General features: G+C 38.8%; 1 protein-coding gene across 1 annotated transcript; it reads right to left on the reverse strand.

Moving 5' to 3' along the window:
* Window positions 1-1,946: 1,946 nt before the first annotated feature.
* Window positions 1,947-4,035, reverse strand: LOC103074284 (putative RNA-binding protein Luc7-like 2). The gene is made up of 2 exons (XM_007468536.1): window positions 3,975-4,035; window positions 1,947-3,800 (listed from the first exon to the last, which is right to left on the reverse strand). The coding sequence occupies exons 1-2, from the start codon at window positions 4,033-4,035 to the stop codon at window positions 2,707-2,709; spliced, it is 1,155 nt and encodes a 384-aa protein (XP_007468598.1). The 3' UTR covers window positions 1,947-2,706.
* Window positions 4,036-12,034: the final 7,999 nt, after the last annotated feature.

The raw sequence follows: 12,034 nt of genomic DNA on the forward strand, positions 1-12,034 counted from the left end.
TTTTCTACTTCCATTTCCCTCTAATTGTTTGGAAAGCATATGCATTGTTTATTATTTCAGTGATTACACTAGCTGGTTTAGCATGCTGACTTAAAGTCTGAAGTAACTGTCTTTACCTCTAAATAATCAAGGACTTTGGACAATTTTAATTCTACTATAAGCCCAGTATTTTTGTTTTTGCTTTGTTTTGTTTTGTTTTTTGGCTGTGCCATGTGGCATGCCGGATCTTAGTTCTGCGACCAGGGATGGAACCTGTGCCCCTTCATTGGGAGCTTGGAGTCTTAACCACTGGACCACCAGGAAAGTCCCCCAGTATTTTTATTCTATTTTCCCTCCAAAAATTAGACATTGTTATAGTATGTTTTTCCATACTCCATATTTGCTGAGATATGACCTCACATTTACCAATATGTTTTTTCAGTGGTCCTTTTTGCACCTCAGGCTTTTCATTTTTTATTCTGCTAAAGTACATCCTTTAGGATCTCCTTTAGTGAGGGTCTTTGTGTGATACATTCTCTCCGGTTATTGGGAGCAGGGAGGGCTGTTTTTATTTCTTTTCTCTGTTTTGATTTCCTAGAAATATTCTTTGTATAATACCTTTTCTTGAAATAAAGCTTCACTGGACATGGACTTCTAGGTTGATAGCTATCTTCTCTCAGCACATTGAAGAAGTTCTTACAATGTATTCTCTTCCGTAGTTGCTCTTACAAAGTGAATTATGAGTGTAATTGCTCATTTTTTTAAATTAATTAATTTATTATGTATTATGGCTGTGCTGGCTCTTCGTTGCAGTGCACGGACTCCTCGGTGCGGTGCGCAGGCTTCTCTAGTTGCGGCATGCGGGCTCTAGAGCACAAAGGCTCAGTAGTTGCAGCATGCCTGCTTAGTTGCGGTATGTGGGATCTTACTTCCCCAACCAGGGATCGAACCTGGGCCCCCTGCATTGAGAGCGTGGTGTCTTAACCACTGGACCACAAGGGAAGTCCCTAATTGCTCATTTTATAGGTGATTTTTCTTCTCTCTGGCTACTTTAAGATCTCTCTTTCTCTTTCTCTCTTTCAACTTTTTTGTATTCTGCTGTTTCACTATGATTTCACTGTGATGTGTCTAGGGGAGACTTTTTTTTAATACATGCTCCTTGAAATTCACTGGGTTTCCTGGATCTAAGAAATACCAGCTCTTTTGCATTCTTATTATATTTTCCTGGAACTCTTGTTTGTTGGACCTTTACACTAGCCTTAGTCTCTTTATAATATGTTCCTTTTTTTAATCTCAATCTAATACATGTGGATAATATCTTCAGATCCAGTTTTCTAATTCTTTCTTCAGCTATGTCTGACCTCTTTTTAATGCATTGAGGGGTTTTGGTACAGCTTTATTGAGGCATAATCAACATACAATAAACTGTACATATTCAAAGTGTACACTTTGTTAAATTTGGACATATGCATATACTCATGAAATCATCACCACAGCCAGTATAATAAATAAATCCCTCATCCCTAAAAGTTTCCTTATGCCACTTTGTAATTCTTTTCTCTAGTTCTTCCCTACCACTACCCCTTGTCAAACAATCATTGATTTGCTTTCTATCTTATAGATTAATTTGCATTTTCTAGAATTTTACACATATGGATTTATACAACATGACTTTTTTTTTTTGATGGTGGTGGTGATTTTCATTTTATTATTTTTTACAATAAGGGTGTAATCTTTTTCTTTTTTTTTTTTTTTTTTTGCGGTACGTGGGCCCCTCACTGTTGTGGCCTCTCCCGTTGCGGAGCACAGGCTCCGGACACGCAGGCTCAGCGGCCATGGCTCACGGGCCCAGCCGCTCCGCGGCATGCGGGATCCTCCCGGACCGGGGCACAAACCCACGTCCCCTGCATCTGCAGGCAGACTATCAACCACTGCGCCACCAGGGAAGCCCAGGGTGTACTCTTTATACTCCACACACACAAAATAAAACAAAAAGTGCTTATGAAAGAGTCCCTGCCCCCACCCCCCATCTCAAAACATCCTGAACGTAGCTATTCAATAGAACAGAAAAATCAAGACATGTTTGATTTCAAAATTTCAATAAAAAAGCAAAGCATGTAATGCAACAGCTGTTCAACTTCCCACTGTAAAATAGGCACCGTGAGACAAACAAAACTCCCAGTATTTTAAATTTCTCCAGCACACATTCCAGTATAAATGTTCTGAACTGTGATCAGCTAGTAATTAATAATGGGAATAGAAGCTTAGAACAGAAGTTATATTGCTTCCCTGCACCCCTTTCTCTTACAATTAGAGAGTAGAGGTATCAGGGGATACAGAGTCAAAGGAAGAAGGATTAAAAAGAAATTCCCAAAGTTGCTGTTTTTTGGACGAGAAAGGAAGACAGCATTTTACAAATGTTCAAAAATCCCAAGGCAAGTAACACAATTCATTCACTATCACTCCTACTAGAAAGAATAAAGACATCAGCATCTTACTATATAAAACTGTACTTTCAGAAGTGTATTACAAGTTCACCAGAAACTATGGATGTAGTTTTAGGCTTCATCAAAGAAAACAAGTTCAGATCAAGTTAGATGCTATACACCCAGCCTAGCTGGATAGGCGTCTGGAACTGCTCACTGTGTCACCCTGAACAGCTATAAACTAAACAATAGTATGTAACTCCAGAGGAAGCTTAAGGATTGAGGATATGTACACAGCTAATTATATCTCCCCTGCTTCGCGCTCTTCAGAGCTCCTCCTGTCTTCTGATCTGCCATTAGCGCTCTCATAGGACTGATTCTTATCTTTTTTATCTCTGTCACGAGGTGATCTGTCTCTTGAATTCCTGTCTCTGTCACGTGATGCTAAGTCTTGTTCTCTGAATCTCTCTTTTGAGGATCTCCTCCTGGATCGCTCTCTGCTCCCGTATCTAGAACTGTGCCCACTTCTCTGGTGGCTGCGGCTGCGACTACGGCTGCTGGAGCGGGACCTGTGGCGCTGGCGTTTCTCCCGGGATTTGGATGGAGTTCTCCTTTTCCGTTCCCGTGACATGGAGTGAGACCTCTGTCTGCGATACTCTCTGGACCTGGATCTTTTAGGATTCTTTCTATGTGATCGAGACCTCCTCAGCTTCTCCCTTTCTTCTCTTCTTCTCAGGCGTTCCTGGTTTCTTTTCTCAGCTACAACTCTCTTTAATTCTTCAAGCTTCTCTCTTATTTCAATAAATCCCAGGTGCAGTTTACCCCCAAAATGATCAGCCAGTCGTCTGTCATTATCATGAAGACCTAAATAGGCAGAGCAAACTTCACAGACTCGAAGTTTCTGCTGCTGGAAACTGGAAGCTGGCATAGAATTCCGATAAACTTCCTCTGCTTCTCTTTTCTTTGCCCGTGCTTTCTCTACTTCATCCATTACTTTCTGGGATTCCTCCACATTCCCTTCAGCTCCTAGCTGTTCCACCTTAGCCAACAATTTACCGATTTCTTCATTTAACTCATGAACACGTTCTGCCTTTGCTGCAACTTCAGCACTAATCTCTTCCTGAGTTGCTCCTAATCTTTTCTTAGCCACTTCTGTTCTTCGATCACAATCTGCAATGAATGACTGCAGATGATCCATAGCATCGAGTTCAAAGAAAAAACCTTGTTCTTTGGATGCAATTTCATAATCTGCTGTTAAAGCCAGGTCATGGACTTTCAGACATTCTCCAAGATCCATTCTAGTTCCAGACAGGACATCATGGGGGCAACAGTTCAGAAGGTGACTCTTGCATACTCTGTCATCACTGAATTTGATTCGTTGATGAGTAGTATCTCGCGGTACCCTGCTTCCATTTATGCAGTATGCCAGGCATTGGCACTATTTTCAGTGGCACACAGGCGGTTGCCACCACCAGGGCCTTCTGGCCCAACACAGCGGTGAAAATCCAGTCATTTCAGCTAAATAATATCGTGGACTTGTAAACATGGGTTCATTGGTAAATCCTTAGTCGTCCCGGGAGGTGCCCATCAACTGGTCCAGCATCGCGCGCATCTGGGCCTGCGCCGACATGGCGGCGGCGTAGCGGGCGGACGGACGGGGGTGGGGCGCAGACCGGGCCCTCTCGGGCGGGGGGACAAGGGGAAGGGGTGGGGGAAGGTGAGACGCTGTCTCGGTTGCCGCCGCTGCCTCGAGGCGTGCGGAAAAGGGAGCTGGAGGGGTTGCAGGAGAGTCCGGGCTGCGCTCCTCACGACGACGCATACGTGGAAGGCAGCAACCCCCGAAAGCAACCCTCGTTCCCTCACTCTCCGTCGGGTTCCTGGGACAGAAGCAATACCGGCTAACCAAGCTCTCGTCTCCAACACCGCCACCCGCCAGAAGACGTCAGCCCCTTCACGCTCTGACGCCGCTCGCCGCCACCGTCGCCGCCAACATGACTTCTTTTTTTGAGTCTGATTTCTTTTACTCAACAAAATTATTCTGAATTTGTCCATGTTGTTAGGTCTATCAATTGTTATTGTTGTTGTTTTTATTTCTGCGTAGTACTCCACTGTACAGCTATAACACTATTTATCTTGTCACTTGTTGGATATTTCCAGTTCTTGACTACTACAAATAAAGTTGTTATGAACATTCATGTACATCTTGTTATGAACATGTGCTTTCATTTCTTGGGTAAATATTTAGGAATGGAATAGCTGAATTATATCATATGCATATGTTTAACTTTTTTTAAGACACTGCCAAAGGGTATTCCAAAGTGGTTGTACCATTTTACATTCCCACCAGCAATCAATGAGAGTTCCAGTTCTCCACATCCTTGTGGTGTTATGAGGCTTTTTGCTTGTAGCTATTCTAGTAGATGTAATTGTATCATACTTTTAATTTGAAGTGGTTTTAATTTGAATTATCTAATGATTAATGATGCTGAGCATCTTTTCATGTGCTTATTTGCCATCCATACATCTTCTTTGGTGAAATGTCTGTTTAAATGTTTTGCCTACTTTTAAATTGGTTTGTTCTGTTATTATTGAATTATAATAATTCTTTACATATTTTAGATATAAGAATTGTGTCACAGATATATTTTGCAAATATCTTTTCCCAGTCTGTAGTTTGCCTTTTAATTTTTTAATGGTGTCCTTCAAAGAGAAAAAGTTTTAAATTTTGATGAAATATCAGTTATTGATGTTTTCTATTATAGTTATGACTTTTTGTGTCATATTTTAAAAAGATCTTTGACAAAACTTCTAAAATTTAAAACAAATGAATGAATATAACAAAACAGAAAAAAAAAAAATCTTTGACAAAGCCCAGGTAAGTAACATTGTCTTGTACATTTATACCTAGAAATTTTATAGTTGTAATTCTATATGTTTTGGTCAATGATACATTGAGTTAATTTTTAATTGGTAGGATGCAGAATCAAGGTTGATACTTTTCCATATGGCTACTCAGTTGTTCCAACACCATTTGTTGAAAAGATTATTCTTTCCCCCCATTGAATTACCTTGGTACCTTTGTTGAAAATCAAGTTGCCTTATATGCCTTCGACTCTTTCTTGACTATTCTGTTATATTAATTTGTCTATCTTTACATCAATACCATACTGTCCTAACTACTGTAGTTTTATAATAAGTTTTGATATCCAGTAGTGTAAGTACTCCAACTTTATTTTTGTTTTCTGGTTTTGTCTGCTTTCTTTTCAAAATTGTTTTAGTTATTCTAAGTCTTTTTCATTTCTATATAAATTTCAGAATCAGGTCATCAATTTATTTTTTTAAAACCTGTTGGGATTTTAACTGGGATAGTAAATCAATTTGGGGAGGATTGATGCTTTAACAATCTCTGGACTTTTGTTCCATGAACATGATATATCTTTCTAGGTCTTCTTTAGTTCCTTTCACCAATGTTATCTAGCTATCATTATGTAGTTATTGTACATCTTTTGTCAAATTTATTTCTATTTCATATTTTTATGCTATTGTAAATGGTATTGCTTTTGTAATTTTAATTTCTAATTTTTCACTGCTTATATATGGAAATACAATTGATTTTTGTACTATGATCATGTATCCTGAACTCATGCTAAATTTGCCTATTAGTTCTAGTACATTCTTTTTGTAGAATCCATAGGATTATCTACAAAGATAATCATCATGTCAGCAAATATAGTGTTTTTTTCTTCTTCCTTCCCAACCTGTGTACCTTTAATTTTTTTCTTGACTTATTGGCTAGAACTGCCAGTACAATATTGAATAGAAATGGTGAGAACAAACATGCATGCCTTGTTACTGATCTTAGGGGGAAAGAATTTTCAGTTTTTCACTGTTAAGTATGATGTTAGCTGTAGATTTTCTATAATATCCTTTATTAGGTCAAGAAAGTCTTTTCTATTACTAGTTTGCTTAGAATTTTTATCAGGAAAAATGCTTTTTCTGCATCTATTGAGATAAGCATATGGTTTTTCTGGTTTTTAGTCTGTCAGTATGGTGAATTATATCAGTTAATTTTTAAAGGTTAAACTAAGCTTGTGTTCCTGGAATAAAACTCTCCTGGTTATGATATATTATCCTTTTTATGTATTTTTGGATTTGGTTGACTAAAACTGTTATGAATTTTTGCATCTATGTTCATGAGGGATACTGGTCAGCAGTTTTCTTATAATGTCTTTCTTTGGTTTCGGTATCAGGGTAATACTGGCTTCATACTTATAGTATGTGATAAGTATTCCCTCCTCTGCACTTATCTGGAAGAGTTTTTATAGAATTTGTATTATTTCTTCCATAAATATTTAGTAGAATTTACCAGTGAAGCCAGTCAGGAGTAGTTTTCTTTGTGGGAAGGCTTAAGTTCAAGCTCTTAAGTAGATATAGGGCTAATTCAAGTCATCTATTTCTTCTTGAGTGAACTTAGGCAGATTGTGTCTTTCAATGAATTTATCCACTTGAAGTTGTTGAATTTATTGACATAAAATTACACAACATTGTAAATCAACTATACTTCAATTAAAAATAATAAAAAATAAAATTCATAATTTCCTTATTAGCCTTTGATATCTGTAGCATCTGTAGTGATGTCACCTTTCTCATTCTTATGGCAACTTCATAAGTTGCCTCATAAATCTAGCTAGAGGTTTATTATTTCTGTTTTCCTTTTATTGATTTCTGGTCTTATCTTTTTATTGCCTTTCTCCTCCTTACCTTAGGTATAATTTTTTTCTTCCTTTTCTAGTTTCTTAAGGTGGAAGCTGGGGTAATAAAGATTTTTCTTCTTTTCTAATATAGGTATTCAGTGCTCTAAATTTCCCTCTAAGCACTGTTTGCTGAATCCCACAGATTTTGATAAGTGTATTTTTATTTTTATGAGTTCAAAATACTTTCTAAATTCCCTTTTGATTTCCTCTTTGACTCATGTGATAATCAGACGTTTGATATTTAGTTTTTAAATGTTTGGATATTTCAAGATATCTTTCTGTAATTGATTTCTAATTTAATTCCATTATGATCAGAAATAAACTTTGCATATTTGAATCACTTTAAATATATTGGTATTTCTTCTGTGGCTCAGAATATGGTCTATCTTGGTAAATAATCTTTTTTTTTTTTCACTTTAAAAAGAGTATGTGTTCTATGTGTACTTTATTTTTTAAATATTTATTTATTTAGGCTGCTCCAGGTCTTAGTTGCGGCACATGGGATCTTTGTTGCAGCACGTGGGCTTCTTAGTTGTGGCATGTGGACTCTTAGTTGCTGCATGCATGTGGGATCTAGCTCCCCAACCAGGGATCGGACCTGGGCCCCCTGCATTGGGAGCGTGGAGTCTTGCCTTACCCACTGGACCACCAGGGAAGTCCCTCTATGTGTACTTTATTTTTATTATTATTTTTTAATGTAGTTTAATTTTTTTTTTTTAGAAATTTATTTTTATTTATTTATTTTTGGCTGCATTTGGTCTTCGTTGCTGCACACGGGCTTTCTCTAGTTGCGGTGAGCGGGGGCTACTCTTTGTTGTGGTGCACGGGCTTCTCATTGCAGTGGCTTCTCTTGTTGCAGAGCATAGGCTCTAGTTGCTCGGGCTTCAGTAGCTGTGGCTCTAGAGCACAGGCTCAGTGGTTGTGGCGCACGGGCTTAGTTGCTCTGCGGCATGTGGGAACCTTCCTTGGCCGGAGACTGAACTCGTGTCCCCTGCATTGGCAGGTGGATTCTTAACCACTGTGCCACCAGGGAAGTCCTCTATGTGTACCTTAAAAGAATATGAAGTCCTCTATGTGTACCTTAAATGAATATGTAGGGACTTCCCTGGTGGTGCAGGGGTTAAGAATCCACCTGCCAATGCAGGGGACATGGGTTCTGTCCCTGGCCCAGGAAGATCCCACATGCTGCAGAGCAACTAAGCCTGTGTGCCACAACAACTGAGCCTGCGCTCTAGAAGCCCAGAAGCCACAACTACTGAAGCCTGTGCACCTAGACCCCATGCTCCGCAACAAGGGAAGCCACTGCAATGAGAAGCCCGTGTACTGCAACAAAAAGTAGCTCCTGTTCGCCACACCTAGAGAAGGCCCACACATAGCAACGACCCAACGCAGCCAAAAATAAATAAATTAAAAAAAAAAAAAAGAATATGTATTCTGTTCTTGTTGGATAGAATGTTCTATATATGTCAGTTGATCGAGTTTATTGATAGTGTTGCTTATGTCTATTTGTTCTACCAACTATTTAGAGAGTAGAGTTGAAAAATCTGACTGTAAGTGTGTATATATCTTTTTTCTCTGCAGTTTTCTTAGTTTTTGCTTCATATATTTTGAAGCTCTGTTTTTAGTTGCATAATATTTAGGACTGTGACATTTTCTTGAGGAATTGTTCCCTCTGTCCCCATGAAATGAATCTCTTTATCTCTGGTAATTTTTCCTCTGAAATCAGTTTGGTCTGACATTAATACAGGTTCACTGGCTTTCTTTTAATTAGTTTTATCATGATACGCCTCCTTCTATTCTCTTACTTTTATCCTATTTGTGTCTATATTTAAAATAGATCTTTTTTGTAGGCAGCATATAATTAGATCTTGCTTTCTCATCCGCTCAGATAATCTCTGTCTTTTAATTGGAATGTTTGGAACTGTGCTGCCCAATACAGTAGCCACCAGCCACATATGCCTGTTTAAATTTAAATTAATTAAAATTTAAAAATCAGTTCCTCAGTCACACACGAGTTGCATTTTAAGTGCTCAACAGCCACATATGGCTAGTAGCTGCTGTATTGGACAGCACTGGTTTAAACCATTTAAGTTTATATATAATGGGATTATTGATATGGTTGGGTTTGAGTCTAACATCTTGCTATTTGTTTTCTATTTATCCCATCTGTTCTTTGTTCCCTTTTTATTTCTAGAAGTTCTATTTGCTTTCAAATCTGCTTGGTCATTCTTTATTGTCATTATTCTCTGCTCATAATTTCAAACATTCATTTAATTTCTTTAAATATATTAAACATAGATATTTCCTTTTTTGTGTCAATAATTCCAACATCTGAAACATCTGTTGGTCTATATTTGCTGAAATTTGTTTCTGATGGTTCTCATTCATGGTGTCTTGTTTTCAATGTTTGTCTTGTGATTTAAAAAAAATTGCAGTACCTCATTGTAGTTTTGATTTGCATTTCTCTAATAATTAGTGATGCTGAGCATCTTTTCATGTACCTACTGGCCATCTGTATGTCTTCTTTGGAGAAATGTCTATTAAGATCTTCTACCCATTTTTTGATTGGGTTGTTTGTTTTTTGTTGTTGTTGAGTTGTATGAGCTGCTGTATATTTTGGAGATTAAGCCCTTGTCAGTCACATTGTTTGCAAATATTTTCTCCCATTCCATAGATTGTCTTTTCATTTTTTTTTTTATGATTTCCTTTGCTGTGCAAAAGCTTGCATGGTTAATTAGGTCCCATTTGTTTATTTTTGTTTTTATTTCTATTGCCTTGAGAGACTGGACTAAGAAAACACTGGTACGATTTACGTCAGAGAATGTTTTGCCTATGCTCTCTTCTAGGAGTTTTATGGTGTCATGTCTTATGTTTGAGTCTTTAAGTCATTTTGAGTTTATTATTGTACATGGTGTAAGGGTGTGTTCTAATTTCATTGATTTACATGCAGCTGTCCAACTTTCCCAGAACCACTTGCTGAAGAGACTGTCTTTTTCCCATTTTATATTCTTGCCTCCTCTGTGGAAGATTAATTGACTGTAGGTGTGCGGGTTTATTTCTGGGCTCTCTATTCTGTTCCATTGAGCCGTGTATCTGTTTCTGTACCAATACCACACTGTTTTGATTATTGTAGCTTTGTATTGTCTGAAGTCTGGGAGAGTTATGCCTCCTGCTTTGTTTTTTTCCCTCAGGACTGCTTTGGCAATACTGGCTCTTTCAGAATAGAGCCTGTGCTCCGCAATGGGAGAGGCCACAACAGTGGGAGGCCCGTGTACCGCCAAAAAAAAAAAAAAAAGTAGACAAATAACAAATACTGGAGATGGTGTGCAGAAAAGGGAACTCTCTACACTGTTGGTAGGAATGTAAGTTGGTGCTACCACTATGGAAAACAGTATGGAGGTTCTTCAGATAATTAAAAATAGAATTACCATATGGTCCAGCAATCCCAGTCCTGGGCATATACCCAGACGAAACTATAAATGAAAAAGATACATGCACCCCTATGTTCATAGCAGCGCTATTCACAATAGCCAAAACATGGAAACAACCTAAATGTTCATCAACAGATGAATGGATAAAGATGTGGTACATATATACAATGGAATACTACTCAGCCATAAGAAGAACAAAATAATGCAATTTGAAGCAACATGGATGCAACCAGAGACTATCATACTGGGACTTCCCTGGTGGCGCGGTGGTTGAGAATCCGCCTACCAATGCAGGAGAAACGGGTTTGATCCCTGGTCTGGGAAGATCCCACATGCCACGGAGCAGCTAAGCCCATGCGCCACAACTGCTGAGCCTGTGCTCTAGAGCCCACGAGCTACAACTACTGAGCCTACATGCCACGGCTACTGAAGCCCGCGCACCTAGAACCCATGCTCTGCAACAAAAGAAGCCTCCTCAGTGAGAAGCCCGTGCACCACATCAGAGAGTAGCCCCTGCTCCGCCGCACACAGCAGCCCATGCACAGCAATGCACATCAATGAAAAAGCCCATGCACAGCAATGAAGACCCACAGCAGCCAAAAAATAAATAAATAAAGTAAATAAATAAATAAATAAAACAAAAAGAGACTATCATACTAAATGAAGTAAGTCAGAAAGAAAAGACAAATACCATATGATATCACTTATATGTGGAATCTAAAATATGGCACAAATTAACCTATCTACAAAACAGAAACAGACTCACAGAGAGATCTGACTTGTGGTTGCCAAGGGGAGGGGGGAAGGGAGAGGGATGGACTGGGAGTTTAGGGTTGGAAGATGCAAACTGTTACATTTAGAATGGATAAAAAACAAGGTCCTACTGTATAGCACAGCGAACTATATCCAATCTCCCGGGATAAACCATAACGGAAAAGAATATTAAAAAAAGAATGTCTATACGTGTATAACTGAGTCACTGTGCTGTACAGCAGAGATTGGCACAACATCGTAAATCAACTGTATTTCAATTAAAAAAAATTCTAGAGGCTTCCCTGGTGGTCCAGTGGTAAAGAATCTGCCTTCCAATGCAGGGTACGCAGGTTCGATCCCTGGTTGGGGAACTAAGATCCCACATGCCGTGGGGTAACTAAGCCCATGTGCCACAACTACTGAGCTTGTGCACTCTGGAGCCCACCAGCCACAACTATAGAAGAGAAAACTTGCATGCCACAACTAGAGAGAAGCCCGCATGCCACAACTAGAGGGAAGCCTGAGTGCCACAACGAAGAGCCCACATGCCACAACAGAAAGATCCCGCATGCCTCAACGAAGATCCCGTGTGCCTGCAACTAAGACCCAATGCAGCCAAAATAAATAAATAAATTACTTAAAGAATCATGAAAAAAAATGCTAGCTATAAAATAAATAAGTCACAGGGATG

This window comes from Lipotes vexillifer, unplaced genomic scaffold (assembly GCF_000442215.2).
Source record: "Lipotes vexillifer unplaced genomic scaffold, Lipotes_vexillifer_v1.1 scaffold490, whole genome shotgun sequence".
In the NCBI taxonomy this organism is placed as follows: Eukaryota; Metazoa; Chordata; class Mammalia; order Artiodactyla; family Lipotidae; genus Lipotes; species Lipotes vexillifer.